The sequence below is a fragment of the Lutra lutra genome, chromosome 6, assembly GCF_902655055.1.
Source record: "Lutra lutra chromosome 6, mLutLut1.2, whole genome shotgun sequence".
NCBI lineage: Eukaryota > Metazoa > Chordata > Mammalia > Carnivora > Mustelidae > Lutra > Lutra lutra.
The window spans coordinates 17,822,703-17,840,568 of record NC_062283.1 but is presented as its reverse complement, the minus strand read 5'-3'; the positions used below and the strand labels follow the sequence as shown (position 1 = coordinate 17,840,568).

Sequence of the window (17,866 nt, the reverse complement as noted above, 5' to 3'; positions counted from 1 at the left end):
GCAATGTCTACAATAGCCAAACTATGGAAAGAACCTAGATGTCCATCAACAGACGAATGGATAAAGAAGATGTGGTATATATACACAATGGAATACTATGCAGCCATCAAAAGAAATGAAATCTTGCCATTTGCGACGACGTGGATGGAACTAGAGGGTATCATGCTTAGCGAAATAAGTCAATCGGAGAAAGACAACTATCATATGATCTCCCTGATATGAGGGAGAGGAGATGCAACATGGGGGGTCGAGGGGGTAGGAGAAGAGTAAATGAAACAAGATGGGATTGGGAGGGAGACAAACCATAAGTGACTCTTAATCTCACAAAACAAACTGAGGGTTGATGGGGGGAGGGGGTTGGGAGAGGGGGTGGGGTTATGGATATCGGGGAGGGTATGTGCTATGGTGAGTGTTGTGAAGTGTGTAAACCTGGCGATTCGCAGACCTGTACCCCTGGGGATAAAAATATATGTTTATAAAGCTGTAAAAAAAAAAAAAAAAGAAAGAAAGGATGAATCCCCAAGTTTTGTAGCAACATGGACGGGACTGGAAGAGATTATGCTGAGTGAAATAAGTCAAGCAGAGAGAGTCAATTATCATATGGTTTCACTTATTTGTGGAGCATAACAAATAGCATGGAGGACAAGGGGAGATGGAGAGGAGAAGGGAGTTGAGGGAAATTGGAAGGGGAGGTGAACCATGAGAGACTATGGACTCTGAAAAACGATCTGAGAATTTTGAAGGGGTCGGGGGTGGGAGGTTGGGGGCACCAGGTGGTGGGTATTGTAGAGGGCACGGATTGCATGGAGCACTGGGTGTGGTGCAAAAATAATGAATACTGTTATGCTGAAAAAAATAAAAAAATTAAAAAAAAAAAAAAGAAGATGTGGTATATATACACAATGGAATACTATGCAGCCATCAATAATTTGTTTCTTTTGTCAATTTCTATTTATTCTATTCTAGTTCATTGTTCCCATTTATCTTTCAGAAATTATTTGACTTACATTCCAGAAATAATTTTATACTATCCTCCATTAAACATCATAATCAAAGAATAATCTGATTTTTTTTGCAATTATCTCCTATAAGCCTACTATTTCTGATTTTTGATGTCTAAGTAGTAGACAGTAGAAAATTAGGAAATATTTAGCCATTACTTTGTATTATGAATACCACATTAAGTCAAATGTGAGAGATTTATCAAAGGAAACTTACAGTTAAGAACCTTAGTGTATCACAGTATCAATAAACTAACCATTTTAAAAGTTATTACCAAATGCCCAACTTATGAATTGGAGTACCAAGATAGTTGAGCATTACATGAAGTGCCTTTCTATACAAAATGGTGGATTGTAAGTATTTAATTCAATGATCAGGAAAATTATATTTTGCTTTAAATAGAGTAAACTAAGTTTATTGAGTTCCCATTATAAAGGTGGTCTTTCACATCCATTACGTTATCTAGCCTTTCTTTAATCCTGTCTTTTACATATGAATACACTAAAATTAAAAAAAAATAGTCCTATTATTTATAAGTAATGGAGACAGAATTTAAACTCAGAACTAACACCAAAGTTCATTTCATTTCACCATCTAACTCCTTAGTGAAAATAATCTGTACAGCACTGATCTTCATTTAAGGACCTTTATCTCACTTCTTCCTTTCTAAAGGGTAGAATAGATTTTTTTTGACCCTACCTGCCAGCCAAGATCTGTGGGTCTCTGCTTCCTTCTGTTTTATGCTCATCACAGAGTGGAAATAAAAGCAAAACTGCCAGCCAGTGTCACTGATGGCCCAAGACAGGCCATATGGCTTGGTACCATCCTGAAATTCAACTACTACTCTTTCTGTGCTTTGAGATTCTAGGTCAGCCATTTGAATGATTTGCTAGTTGTCTCGTTAAACAAGAACTAGTCTTTACCACTCTCTTAAGCTTGTTTAATGTAACATCCATCTTTTTCCTTTAATGGTAGTAAGATTTAATGTAGTTAAATTACTGTCAATTTGCTGCTATAAACATTTTCTATATGAAGATTTTAAGAGCAGGATTATCAACAATGCAATTAACTTTGAATTAATTAGGAATCACAGTCCTGTTTCTGCTAGCTTCTGTTCCTTTTGCCCAGAAAATGTCTGTCTCCTCTTTATATCTCCTTCATTTTGTGTGAAAGAATAATTATGTAAACATCCAAGCCCAGATCTACAGGATGGTACACAAATGTTTGAACAGAGAACATAATGACACAATGGAATATGGAAAGCTGTACCAAGTTCAACTGATTTTAGTCTTACTTTTACATTTTTTTTCTGCCACATTGAGTGGCATGTTCCAGTGAAAAGCTTTATGATGGGTTGTAAATGAATCAAGTTACCAGCCGTTACTGGTTTTTAGCATATTTTCCAGCCCTATAAAGCCAGTTTACATTAAAAAGGAGAAAATAGTCTATGGTTATATGAGCAAAATTTTAAAAATAAATTGAGTGTTCATAATTATGTAATTCATTTGATTATATAATCAGTCAAGCAATATAACATTTACCCAAAAGTGAGTTATTTTATCATTTTGGGGTGTGAGGGAGACCATACTGATCAAAGATGGTGCAAATCTATTGAGCTTTATTTTTCTGGTTCTCTTTAGAAAGTGAGGTCCAATTAAATGTTAAGAAAATTTCTATAAAGACATACAATGTCAAAACATTTCCAATAAATTTTGTAATTAAATTTATTTTATTTATAAAATTTATTATTTATATTAAATGTATTTATTTATAAAAATTAAAACGATTATTTCATAAGCAAACTGGACACTGGTAGACATTGATGAAAGCAACATTGGAGCCAGTTAATAAAGTATTAAGTTTAAACTTCCTATGATCATATTTAGTTATGAAAGTTTGTTATTCTCAAATAGATGAAATAACACACACACACAGTTAAATGCACATGTATTCCCATGCCTTTTTTGTTATTTTGGGTGTGTGTGTATAAAGATCAGATTGATTTGTATAAAATTGAAGATACTAGACCTATTAGATGAGAGAAGAGAAAGAGAAAACCAAACATGGAAACATTTCAATAATTAGTGACATTAGGAGAAGAATATCCAAGTTCATTGTGCTATTTTTGCATTTTATAGGTTTTGAGTTCCTATTTAGTAAAAAGCTAATATTTTACGATATTCTATATCATTACATGATGATGGTTACAAATTTGGATTTCTTTTAACAATACAATTATTCAAAGTGTCTGAAAATTTTACATTTTTAAATTATTTCTTCAAAATGTAATTAAAAGAGAAACTGTATTCCACCTTTCTGCAAAGCCGTAGGCATTATTGTTTGTAGAAATAGGTCACATATTATGCCACAGGTTCTGATGACGGCCAAATGAAACAAAGTAATTTACAAAGTCCTCTGCCCTGTGTCCTACATTTGAAGCAATTCATTGCTTGGTGAATGGCAGAAGCTATTATGTTTGGTTCACATCTGAATGTGGGTCATTTACAGAAACCTAGGATGTGACATTTCTTTTAAAGCTAAAAAGGACAAGTGTGAACATTTAGCTAATACAGTATTTTAAGGGTCATGAAAAGGATGGAGTCTATAACTTAAACTAGCTCCAAAAGAAAAAAAAAAAAAAATATATATATACATATAAATTATTATTGCTTCTTTCTAAATCTAAAAATAACAAAATGAGTTTAGCAGTATGGCTTTACAGAGATCATAGTCAATGTGCTTATTGATAAAGCTACTTATCTACTGGTCTAAGTACATTTCAATGCTTCAGGTAAAGGTCTGAAACAGCTTACTCTTGCCAGAACTCATGAGAAATTAGCAGACTTGTGGAACATTTTAGGTGAGGTGTATGACAGTGAAGTTCTTATATGTATGAAAAAAGCTTTTGTGGGTTTTCTAGAAACACTTGAATACTCACCATTCTGTTTAATTCTAATTGAAATTCAAATGGCTTTGGTTTGAAATTATACTAAATAGAGGAAAAGAGAAATACAAAATAAAAATGAAATAAAATGGAGAGGGAAAGTAATCTTAAGAAAAGGAAAAAGAAATTCAGAAATAAAAATGTGCACGTAATGGGAAGTAGTCAAGAATGCCTCCACCTCCATTTCCAGAGATAGCTCTACTGTAGGTTTAATGAAGTATATAGCCTTCAGAATACATGTGGTCTCATGTTTGTAAGGGGACAATCATCCTCTTCACTCACTCCTCATTAATTCATTATCTCAGTCAACAAATATTCACCTTTGCCTTCCAAATGCCACATACTTAGTAAGTGCAAGCAGTAGGGAAGATAGGTAAGAATCCCAGGAAGGGGGTACAGAGGAGCCTTCATGGGGACCTGTAGCTGGAAGAAGAGAGCAGAATGACATGACAAGGAAAGCAGAGTGTTACGGGAGTATAATGTAAGGAAAGTGGGTCCCACCCAGGTCAAAAGAGCTTTTAATGTGAGAGCAATCGGAAGTCATTGTATGGATTTAAGGCAAGAAGTGATTGATACTTTTTAATTAAAAATCTTTCTGGTTATAGTGAGGAAAATAGATTAAAAGGAACAAAAGAGCATATATAGAGGTTGGTAGAAAGGCTAATGTTACAGTAAGTCACAGGAGAGATCAGAGCACATTGGACAGAGAAAATATCCTATGGATAGAACAAGATGGACAAATTCAAGAGCTAAGCCATTGCCAGAACCTGGAAAGAAAGTGAGTGCGGAGGGTGATGGAGAGGATGGATTTGAGGGCAGATGCCAGGTTTCTTTCTCCCTCTCCCTCCTTCCCTCCTCCCTCTCTCTTCCTTCCCTCCCTTCCCTCCTTCCTCCGTCCCTCCCTTCTTTCCTCCCTCCTTTCCTTCCTTCCTCCCTTCCTTGATTCTTTCTTTCTTTCTTTCTTTCTTTCTTTCTTTCTTTCTTTCTTTCTTTCTCTTTCTTTCCTTCTTTCCTTCTTTCTTTCTCTCTCAGCACTGGATGGGTGATCTTGGCATTTTCTGAGGCCGGGAACCCTAATTGAAGTGATTTGGAGAAGACCATGGATTTCTTTTCAGAATGTCAATTTTGAAGCTGCATTAACATTTTTATATATATATATATATATATATATATATATATATATATATATGGAATTGTCAAAGTTAACAGGAAGTTCTAAATTGTTTAATTAAATTCATGTTTGCCTTGACAGAACTGAATTCTAGAACTAAACTGAGCTGGGATGCCTGGGTGGCTCAGTGGGTTGAACATCCAACTCTTGCTTTCGGCTCAGGTCATGATCTCCGGGTCCTGGTACTGAGCCCTATGTCATCTGCTGGTGATTATCTCCCTCTGCTCCTCCCCCCAGTCCCTCTCTCTCTCTTTCTAGTTAAATAAATAAATAAAATCTTAGGAGAAAAAAAAAAAAGAACTAAACCGAGCTGCCTAAATTATGAACCTGTTAGAAATATACTATTTAAATCAACTCATTCATTCCCAAGGAGCAAATTGAAGCTTTATTCTTTTTTTTCTAGAAAATTTTTGAGTATTATTGACACACAATGTTACATTAGTTTTAGGTTTACACTATCGTGATTTGACTTTTTTATATTTTATTCTATGCTTACCACAACTATAGCCACCATCTGTCACCATACATCACTATTGCAGTATCATCCACTATATTCCCTATGCTGTGCCCTTTATTCCCATGACTTATTCATTCCATAATGGGAAGTCTGTGTCTCCCACTCCACTTCACCCGTTTTGCCCACGCTCCCCCCAACCCCTTCCTTTGGACAACCATCAGCGAGTTCTCTGTATTTATGGGTCTGATTCTGCTTTTTGTCTGATTGTTTATTCATTTGTTTTCTTGATCCAATAATTCAACTACTGGGTATTTACCCAAAGAAAATGAAAACACTAATTTGAAGAGATATGCAACCCCCATATTTACTGCAGCATTATTTACAATAGCCAAAATATGGAAGCAACTCATATGTCCATTCATAGATGAATGGGAAGACAAAAACTGGGTATGTATGTGTGTGTGTGTGTGTGTATACACACATACATATATTACGCAGCTATAGAGAAGGATAAAATCATGTCATTTGCAACAATATGGATGGATCTAGAGTGTATATTGTTAAGGGAAATAAGTTAGACTAAGAAAGACAATTTCCATATGATTTCACTCATATGTGGAATCTAAAAAACAAATTTTTACTCTATTTACTATATACATTTTATTTGTTTATTTTTTTTAAGATTTTATTTATTTATTTGACAGAGATCACAAGTAGGCAGAGAGGGAGGCAGAGAGAGAGGAGGAAGCAGGTTCCCCTCTGAGCCCCTGATGCGGGGCTCGATCCCAGGACCCTGGGATCATGACCTGACCCGAAGGCAGAGTCTTAAACCCACTGAGCCACCAAGGCGCCCCTACTATATACATTTTAAAGATAAGAAAAGAATCACGTGGTACAGCTATTGCCAAATGACACCCAATTAGTAACTGACAGAGCCAAAATTCAAGCCAGGCCAAACAGTCTTCAATCCAGGTATCACGCCACGACATCATACCCATTCCTTAGGTGAAAATCAACCACAAATATGAACTTTAAGTAATTTCATTGTTCAAAAAAAAAAAGAAGAAGAAGAAGAAGAAATATGGGGACACCTGGGTGGCTAAGCTGGCTAACCCTCCGGCTCTTGATTTCGGCTCAGGTCATGATCTCATAGTTGTGGGACTGAGCCCCACATCAGCTCCATGCTCAGCACAGAATTTGCTTGTTCCTCTCCCTCTGCTCTTCCCCCAGCTCATGCTCTCTTTTTCTTTCAAATAAATAAACAAACAAATAAATTAAATATTTAAAAAAACAATAAAGAATATGATGTACAAGTAACATTGTAGTTTCTGGAGTTATGAAGCCTGCATATGGGTATCAGCTGGGCCATGGGCCTACTGTGCAACCTTAGGCAAATTACCTAAAATCACTAAGGCTTGGTTTCTCCATGTATGAAAAGGAGACCCATGTTAATGAGTCCTGAATTATCAGGATTAAATGAACTAATCTCATACTATATTCAAATCAGGACTTAACATGCAAGAAATTCTCAGGAAACAGCAGAAATTACTATTTAGGGACAGAAAGGAAAATATTAAACACCTCTGTAGAACCTCCAGTATTCTAATTTATATGGCATATGACGGAAGTTTTTCCTGAACCCTGTCCTTGGACATTCTGAGATGCTGTGAGATCCAGTCATAAATCAGAGTTAGAATTCTCCTCTTTGTTGTTCATTTGTTCATTCTCATGGTCACAAGGGTCAGCTCTTCCAGTTCCTAGTCTTCTATTTCCGTGAGGGTATTGACTCGGATTATGTAGGCAGATCAGTTTTACAGGAAAGCCCAAACTATAAAGAGTAAGGTGAACCAGAAGAACTATGGCCGCATTTTCTCAAATCAGATTCAGCTGTGAGGTGTCTTGGCCACTGGGAAAGCACCGGACTGATAAGAGGTCCTGGTCTCATGATCAATGTGAATGACCCCCCACCCCCTCAAAAATGTGTTGCTTCAGCACTTAAGCCAGATGAAGGGTTGAGGCACTTCTACCATCAGATGGTTAAAAAGAAAAGACTACTTGGAGAGGGTGGTAGAGAGCAAAGTTTGGGGCAAGTGGAATTGAGCTTTAGAAACACCAAGTCAGAGCAGAGAACTGGCAAAACAGGAGTGACAAAGCATTGTGTATCTATGTCTAGCACTATCCTGGGTCCTCTGGATTATTTTTTGCATACAGTGCTTAAATGTTTTGCACATCACTGTGACTCTTTTAGACTCCTCCTTCTGCATTGCACTGTAATTTGTAAAGCTGGGTGTTGCCAAGGAGTTCAAATTCAAAATCTATTCTAATCACTTGGATGCATCAGATTAACACATATAGGAACCCCGTGTATTTTTTTTTCCACAATTCTTCATTATATTCCAGTGGAGCATTCAAAATGAAAGGGATGTGGGTCCTAGAGTCATTTGGACAGACAGACTGTGAGCCATATTTTATTTGAAAGGGGTCTGTCTTCATCATTAAGAAAATATTTTCCTCTATTTATTCATGGTTTTAATTCAACAAACATTTGTTCCATGTCTATTGTGTTTTGGATGCTTTTCTGGGTACCGAAAGACAATGGTGAATTCTAGAGTTGGTGACTTTGCCCTCCACAGTCCAGAGTTTCATGTTATGTAACATTTTAAATACGTGGTTAGAGAGTTTGAGGTACCATATTCTCCACGTGTAATCCTCATTGTTTTGTGGAAGTAAAGCAAAATTGTCGTTCTTTGTGTTTAAGTATTTGGTTTTTTGTCCAATTACTTTACTAACAAGTGTGAGAATTTTATCCACTATGCAGGATCCTGACAGAGAGAAGTACTGGTTCCTTCACATTATCTACACTATCAAATGTGGATACTTACATGGAAGTGGGAAAGGCAATTTCTCATTTTGGTGGCCTAAAAGAAGCCCACGTCAGGGATTTGGACCGTGTCAATAAGACAATATGTACCTGACACTTCATCCAAGTACACATACCTTCTTGACATCAGCCTACCATTGGTCAAACCTCACATGCCTGGTTTCCCACCAGTTCCAAATGAAAATAGAAGTTGTGGTAGACCATTTCACTCTCTTCTATCTTAGAGGTATCGGAAAAAGCCAATTTGTCAAATGACTGGTTAATGACTTAGACTTACTGTGCAGTTTTTATTTCATTTTTATAAGAGAATATCGTATCAGGAAATGTTCAGATAATCTTTGACCCAGCTTCTTGCAGCTATAGATGGGGTCTGGTGGAGGGGGGGAAGAGATCCCTCTATTTGCTGAAGAAAAGGTGGGAGTGGAATCAGCATATAGCATGAACTCAGCTGCCCACATCAAAGAGTTCAGGGCCTGAAGAACAGAGTGGGGATATTGATGGGCTTTGGCCAATGAACAATCATGATCTATCCTACAGCAGTGAACTATTTTGGTTACAATCCTTCAGTTTGCTGGAGATGACACAGTGTAGCATCTAAATCTTTTAAATGGGTCTTTTCCTATACCAGCATGTCGCAATGTTCATAGTCCATTGGGGCTATTAGGGCACTGAGTGCCCATAACTGGGTGACAATTTCAGGGGGTATAAAAATCGGTTAGCTAAAATTAGATAATTTTCAGAATTTTTTCTCCTCATGGTAAATAATATTTTGCTTTAAGTGAATAATGTTGTAAAGAAGATTCCAAAGGCGGAAAATCTTTGATTATCATATATGTATTCCCCGCACAATAAATATGCTCATACTCTGCCCATCAAAACCCACCTTTAAATTATTTGAATCTCGGGGCGCCTGGGTGGCTCAGTGGGTTAAGCCGCTGCCTTCGGCTTGGGTCGTGATCTCAGGATCCTGGGATCGAGCCCCGCATCGGGCTCTCTGCTCGGCAGGGAGCCTGCTTCCTCCTCTCTCTGCCTGCCTCTCTGCCTGCTTGTGATCTCTCTCTGTCAGATGGATGGATAAAATCTTTAAAAAAAAAAATTATTTGAATCTAAATTAATTTTCCTAAGTAATATGCGGCCACAGCTAAAACTTATAAGGCTATTCAGAACTATTAAGTCAATGATTAAGAATACATCAGCACCCCCCAAAACTAACTGAGTACAAGTCTTTCAGATTTGTATACAGCTTCCAGGAATATAAAAGCTTAAGCAAATCTAACATTTAAATGGTGATTTCTCATTCTCTGAATATTTTAAGGAAATAGGTAAGCAGCCTGTTGATCGTTTGGACTACTCAAATAAAGGATTTATAGTGAAAGGATCCATGGAATATCAACAAAGGTTTTGCTCAGAGGGTTATGAGGAGTGCTGCAAGGCCACAGGAAGCAAAATCCCTGACAAATATAGATGGTCTTCATAGATTTTCTTCATATCAATGCCTATAGATGGCCATCTATAAAAGTTTGGTCAAAACGTAAGTTTTTTAAAAGAGGCTCTGGAAAAGAGGAGTTCCCTTGATCCCACCGGAAACATGAACTGAAAATTAAAATTTCTCAAAGTAAAACAGAGTAAAACAAAATGGCCAACTAGTTAGTATCTAAAGATAACACCAGCTGAGAGAAAAGACCAGTAAAATAAAATAAAAGATGTCTTGTATAGATCTTGATGCTATCCATATCAAATGAGTTCTACATGGCTGTGTTAAGGAGTTCAATGAAAACAATTCCAGGGGCGCCTGGGTGGCTCAGTGGGTTAAGCCTCTGCCTTTGGCTCAGGTCATGATCTCAGGGTCCTGGGATCAAGTCCTGAATTGGGCTCTCTGCTCAGCGGGGAGCCTGCTTCTCCCTTTCTCTCTGCCTGCCTCTCTGCCTACTTGTGATTTCTCTCTCTGTCATATAAATAAATAAAACCTTAAAAAAAAAAAAGAAAGAAAAGAAAACAATTCCAACTTCATAAATTAGAAGTAAATAGTTAAACATTTCTGAATGAGGAAGGATTTTTTTTAAATTGAAGATCTATTTAAATAAGTTCAATTATCAAAAGGCTTTACTGTATATGAATTATAATACCTATTTTTCTAAGTAATCTTTACATCCAATGTGGGGCTTAAACTCACAACCCCAAGATAAGAGTTACATGCTCTACCAGCTGAACCAGCCAGGCACCCCTATAATATCTGTTTTCCTAAAAAATCAAAAATACACTTAAAAGTTAATTGTCAAACGGAGAAAACATCCATTAAAACATGACAGAAGGGGGGCGTCTGGGTGGCTCAGTGGGTTAAGCTGCTGCCTTCGGCTCAGGTCATGATCTCAGGGTCCTGGGATCCAGCCCCACGTCGGGCTCTCTGCTCAGCGGGGAGCCTGCTTCCCTTCCTCTCTCTCTACCTGCCTCTCTGCCTGCTTGTGATCTCTCTCTGTCAAATAAATAAATAAATAAATAAATAAATAAATAAATAAATAAATAAAAACATGACAGAAGGGTTACTACTAAAATACATATAAAACCCCTATAACTCAGTAAGAAACACATTTAAATACTCATAGAAAGAAAGCCAAAGGGACATTTAGAAGGCAATTCACAAAGAGGAAATACAAATGAGTGAGTGATAAGCATACTAAGAACATCCAGTAACTAGAAACAAAGGAATGCACCTTTAGAAAAGGATGAGATCCCATTTCTTCTATGAGATTTTAAAAAAAAGTTATCACATGATGTGAACATGAGTTGGTCAGATCCCCCATTCACTTCTATAGAAGTATAAATCCAGCTTCTCTAAAACACAATTTTGCAATATTATCTAATGTCTTAGAAACATCATATTGTCTGAAACAGTATTTCTGGGTCTCTAGGATACTCCTCAAAAATAATCTAAAATGCAAACAAGACCCTGAGTCTCAAGACGTTCATCAGAATTATTTATAAAATGCACAAAAAAGAGAAACAATCTATTATCGAGGAATAAAGAAATATTGGAATATTTTATACTGCTTCTCTGGTATAAAATAGTGTGAGGGCATTAAATGCTCCTGAAGTAAGTAAAGAATATGAAAGTATTTATCATACAATATTATTAAGTTTAAAAATCAACATATGAAGTTATTCTTACAGAATAATTACAATTTTGTAAAAATAAATACACATGGGGAAAAAATTGGAATAAATTTATCAAATGATTAACAATGCTTTGTCTAGATGATGACATTATTTGTGTTTTTAAATTGATTTTTTGATTTTTTGACTCTCTCCTGTAGTTTCCCCTTTCTTCCTAAATAACATATTCTTCCTGTATTAAGGAAAAAACATTTAAAAGAGTAATGCTTTTTTTTTTAAGCTATAAAATTCAGTTCAGATAATTACACTCAGGTTAAGAACTTCCTCACACAGGTCAACGTTCCTACTAGAACTATGGGAAGTGAGAATTTTTCTAGTAGAAACCCTTCAGTAATAAATTACTCAGGCTCTTGGAGGAATAAGATCCAATCAGTCAATGTAGAGCTTCCGGGGCCCAGAGCTAGACAAAATTCTCTGTTAGTCTGCAGAGCAGACTTGATCTCCTTTGTGTTCCTATAATACTAGCCATGTTATCACATGTTTTGACAGGACTGATCCAAAAGCCCAGGAGACTTCGGATTGTTGCCTTTATATTTGGACTAAGAATGCTAACCTAAATCAGTCAACACACACAAATCCATACTGGCATCTTTCACAAAGATGAGTTCTTAGGATTTCTGTACTCTTTGCCTACTTTTATGCCAGAGCAAACCCCACGTCACTGACCAGATGCCTCTGTTGGTAGTAGTGTTTGCTGTAGAGAACAGAGGCACTCAGCTCACCATTTAAGAGAGTGATGTTGTGCAAATATCAGTAAAGAGATCATTCAGCTGACATATTAGGATGACTTTATGCATACAAAAAATACAGGTATTTTCCCTGTGGGAGATTACTTTATCTCTATCATTACCTAAAGACATTTGAAGAGCATCTGCTTCTAAAACACTAGCAAAATCTGGGGGTTACTGAGCATTTCTAGTTCTGATTAGACAGTATAAGCATGGAAAACAGTGAAGGGCTATGTTGAGAGAGTGCACAAAACTTGTTTATCCCTCCTGGACTTTTTCAGGCTCATTCTTTATGATGTATGGACACTCCATCTGTCTTTACTTTTCCCTAATCATTTTTCCATCCATGACAGAGCTTCTCACTCCTCCTATCCACGCTTTCTTGGGGGGTAATCCTTCTGTTGTATTTTAAAGCAAACCATCATTTGTTCCAGGTAGCAAAATATTAAATCCTAGTTATTTGGTGCATAAATTCTATGCTTCCTTTTTCATACTTTACAAGTAATCTTGATAATAAAAATGTGAACCTTGGACAAAGAAATGCATGGTTGCAAACACTCACCTTATTTTAAGTGAGAAGAGATATACTGATGTTGTAATAAATGGTATATAACATTATCTGATAATTTTTTAATCCTTTTGGAAGTCTAAGCTTCCAAAATCGTACCTAATGTACTATTTTATTTCTTTAGCTTCCCAAGGAACCCTAGTCATTTTAAATAATAGAATCATGCTTCATGTAGAGCCTCTTATAAGATCTACACATATGTGTCATCCTTACCATGTTCCAGAAGAACATGTCTGAAATCTAGCAAATGAACATCTTTGCCTAGAGGGCCACAGGACAAGTTAGTGGTCAAATGAAAACTGAATGACCAGGAAAGTCTTTCCTTCCTTCCCCAAGAAAGCAATTGTAACTTCACTGCAGCTGTGTTATTGGTCTAAAGAAGGAAGAATTGAGGAGTGTGCTCACCTCCCATTTCGCAGAAAATTATAGTGGCTATCATATGCAAACTCCCTCAGTGCCCTGCCACAAACCTCCATGCTTTTGCCTCAACCTTATCTCTTTCCTTATCACCTCAAGGGACAGAATTTTTTCCCCTAAATCCTGAGCTTGTCTCCATATGTTCTCTCCCTCATGTCTTCAAAGACCTCCTTGTTCATTTATACTCACTTGGTTAACCATTTACAGTGTTTTTCTCCATTTTAGAATTTTCATATGCATACAAATATATTCAAAACAAACCCATGCTTAAAAACCACTATTTTAAAAAAGATTTTATTTACTTAATTTAAAGAGAGAGAAAAAGAGAGAGAGAGCATCTGCGTGCAGTGGGGGCAAGAGCAGAGTCAGAGGGAGAGAGAACCTGAAGGAGACTGCATACTTGCCATGGAGCCCCAGGTGGGGCTCTATCCCAGATGGTGAGATCATGACCTGAACTGAATCCAAGAGTCAGACACCTAACAGTCTGAGCCACCCAGTCACTCTTAAACACTCTTTTTTAAAAAATACTTTTTATAGGCATTTTCCATTTATAGCATAGCTTTGGGTATAAAAAAGTCAGTAAGTCCTAACTCTATGTCCTTATCCTTCACTCATTCCCTTGCAACTGAACCTCTTACTCAACAAATCAATGAAACTCAAGACTTCTTCCACATGAATTAACTGTCTCTGTAGTTTTTCCTGAGCTCTAGATTCATCTATCCACTTTCTTATGGTGTTTTTTCCCTTGACAATATCAAAGATATCTTATGGTCAATAGGAATGAAAATTTAACTCATTAACTATTTCTTCTAAATATTTATTCTCGCTATGTAGCCACCAAAAGAAATGAAATCTTGCCATTTGTAATGACATGGATGGAACTAGAGGGTATTATATTGAGTGAAATAAGTCAATCAGAGAAAGACAATTATCATATGATCTCTCTGATATGAAGAATTTGAGAGTCAGTTTTGGGGGGTTGAAGGGTAGGGAAGGAAAAAATGAAATGGGAGGGACACAAACCGTAAGAGACTCTCAATCTCACAAAACAAACTGAGGGTTGCTGGGAGTAGGGGGTAGGGAGAGGGTGGTTGGGTTATGGACATTGGGGAGGGTATGTGCTATGGTGAGTGCTGTGAAGTAAACCTTGCAATTCACAGACGTGTACCCCTGGGGCTAATAATATATAATATGTTAATAAAAAATAAAAAATTTAAAAAAAAAGAAAGAACCAGATAAAAATTATTTCTACATTTGTTATAAATCATTGTCAATGCCATCTTAAAAAGTCTTATATAAGAAACTTCTCTTATAATTTACTGCCAAAAAATATGACTTTTGTAAAAATGTAACTTTCTTCTCTGTTACATCTAATAGATGTATTTCCTTTTTTGCCATTCCTTTACAGGAGCTCAAAATTTTAAATTCATACAAGTTACAAAGTTAATATTATTCTTCTTTAAAGAAGCAAATAATAGTAGAAATGTTGTTTATAAGAAATGATTTTGCAGTATTTTTCACAATGTTAACAAAGCAAACCTAATGATATATTAGAAGTTAATAAATCTTTCTTGATTGTATTAAAAAAAAATAAACGTTTGTTCTCCATGTAATCTCTGTCTATGATAATGCTACTATCATCCACCCATGGATGCCCCATTCCAAAACTTAAGGTTATACTAAATGTCATTCTTCCTTCACCTTCAATTTCCAACAAGCCCAAAAGTTCTATGTATGTCAACTATCTCTTCAACATGCCATAACTGTCCATTTCCTGTGTCCTTCTCTTTAGTGAAGGCACTTGATATGCTGCCTAGACTATTGAAATGGCTTTGTAACTAGATTTCCCTGCTTTCAACCTGACCGCTATTAAATATACTCTCCCTTCTATTAGTAGAGTGATCTTCCTAAAATTAAAGTTATTGAAAATCTTTCAATTTTTTCACTTTACCAACAAATTCAAGCTCCACAACATGATATCAAGACGTTTATTATCTAGTCCTTGACTACACTTCTAATCGTATCTTAGTCAACTGCCATTGCCCCATATCCTATCCTCCAGCCATATTAAAATATTTTTGAGTGGCCAAATATGTCATATTTTCCCAGGATCATATGATTTCATACACCTTCCCTTTGCCCAGGAACACTCTTCTCTCTGTTTTTCTTCCACTGAGATTATGTTAAAACTTTGAAAATTACTCAAGGGTTGTATTTCAACTGATGTGTTTGGATGCTACCCCAATCCTCCTCCAGACCTGCATTGATTCCTTTTCTCTATGCTCTTAGAGACTTTTGTGTTGACCTCTTCCTAGCACTTCTTTTTTTTATTATGGTAAGAACAGTTAAAATCTATTCTTTTAACAATTCTTTAAGTAAATAATAGAGTACTGTAAATTACAGGCATGATGTTGTACAGCAGATCTCAGAACTCAATCATCTGGCATAATTGAAACTATGTCTGTTGAAAAGCTATTGTCTATTTCCCCCTTCCCTCAGACCCTGACAAGCACCATTCCACACTATGCTTCTATGACTTTGGCTATTTTAGATACTTCATGTAAGTTGAAACATGGAGTGTTTGTCCTTCTGTAACTGGTTTAATTCATTTAGCATAATGTCCCCAACATTTATGTGGTCACATATTGCAAGACGTCCTTCTTTTTCAAACCTGAATAATATTCCATCATGTTTGTCTACCATGTTTTCTTTATCCATTCATCTGTTGATGAACATTTAGTTGTTTCTACATCTTGGCTATTGTGAATAATGCTGTAATCAACATGGGAATGCTCATGTCTCTTTGAAATCCTGATTTTGAGTAAATTTCTAGAAGTGGAGTTGTTGGATTATATTACAGATCTACAGTACTTAAAACAGTATGTTGTTGGCAATAAATACAGACAAACAGACCAACAGAATAGACTAGAAAGCCCAGAAAGAAATCCATGCATATACAGTCAATAGATCTTCAACAAGGGTGCCAAAAATATAAAATGGAAAAAGATGGTCTTTTCAACAAATGGTGCTGAGAAAACTGGATATCCACATGCAAAGGAATGAAAATAAGCCCTTAAAGCACACACAAAAATCAACGCAAAGTGGATTAAAGACTTAAATATAAGACCTGAAACTGTAAAAATTCTATTAAAAAACACAAGGAGACAGTTTCAAGACATTGGTTTTGCCAATGATTTCATGGATACTCATATCCACGGCTTTTAGAAATACCGGCAACAAAAGCAAAACTGAACAAGTGGGACTATTTCAAACTCAAAAGCTTCTGCAAAACAAAGGGAACTATCAACAGAGTGAAAAGTCTTCCTAGCACTTTTTATACTGCCTAGAATTTGTTACTTTTCTCATTTTTCCTCACACACACACACACACCTTGCTTGCTAAATGAGTGACCTGGAAAACCAAACCCTACAATATTCAGGATAAAAGCTGAAGGATGATTCTTCTTTTAATGATTTTGGCAGGAGTGGGAAGAATGGAAAGAAAGTGGATTAGAAGGAAGAGAGAAAAATAATTTTACATAAGCTTCCTGGGAAATTTATCAGGATATTATTGGATATCAAGGGATTAACAACTCCTTGTTTCTTGTTGGCCGCTAGTTTGAAGAAACCGGTATAATGCTTTACAGAAAAATTTCTCTATTATGGAGAAAATATTTCCCCAAAAGTTGATTAATTTCTCAGCCAGTCTTCATGATAGATGTTACAAATAACCAATGGCATTTCTTTCTCTTTCTTTTATTATTATTATTATTATTATTATTATTATTTTTAGGATTCTATTTATGTATCTGAGAGAGAGAGAGAGAACACATGAGACAGGAAGAATGGGGCAGGGAGGGGCAGAGGGAGAGGGATAAGCAGGCTCCCTGCTGAGCAATGAGGAGCCCAGGACCTGAGCAATCCCAGGGCCCTGGGATCATGACCTGAGATGAAAGCAGACACATAACCAACTGAGCCACCCAGGTGCCCCAACAAGGACATTTCTATCTTAGACATGTAGATGTGGTTCTAACTTCTCTTCTTTAACCATATTCTCACAACCTAACTGCACAACAAGACTGGAGGCTGAACACACTTAAGAACCAAAAGGATTGAAACACCTTACCTGAGACAACACAAATAGAAAATTAAAGAAGAAATGATGAACAGGAGGATGTAAATGAGCACTGTGAGCATTACACCAAGAATTCCCGAATGCTCGGTTCTCACAAATACCCAGTACAGCTTTGCTATGTCAGCTACAGGAGTCTTGTCATTATGTGTAAGCAGCTGAGGAAAGAAAACACAAATGTAAGAAATAGGATGGAAATACCATTCATCGAGTTAGATGAATTTAAATACATAAAAACCATATGATACCATAATTTGTTTTTAAATTAAATTCTCAAAGTACTAAAGATCACCAGATCTTCAGCTATATAAAGGAAAAGAAACAGACTGGGTTTCCATAGCTGGTTTACCAGGTTGTTTTGTGTGTGTGTGTGTGTGTGTGTTTTCTCATTTTTCC

General features: G+C 36.4%; 1 protein-coding gene across 1 annotated transcript in view; it reads right to left on the bottom strand.

The window, feature by feature from the left end:
* The window catches only part of LOC125101538 (uncharacterized), a 323,109-nt gene that overhangs the window by 69,185 nt on the left and 236,058 nt on the right, over positions 1 to 17,866 (bottom strand). Inside the window, 1 exon segment of the mRNA XM_047731961.1 lies at positions 17,465 to 17,628. Coding sequence (XP_047587917.1) covers positions 17,598 to 17,628 — 31 coding nt within the window. The 3' untranslated portion in view covers positions 17,465 to 17,597.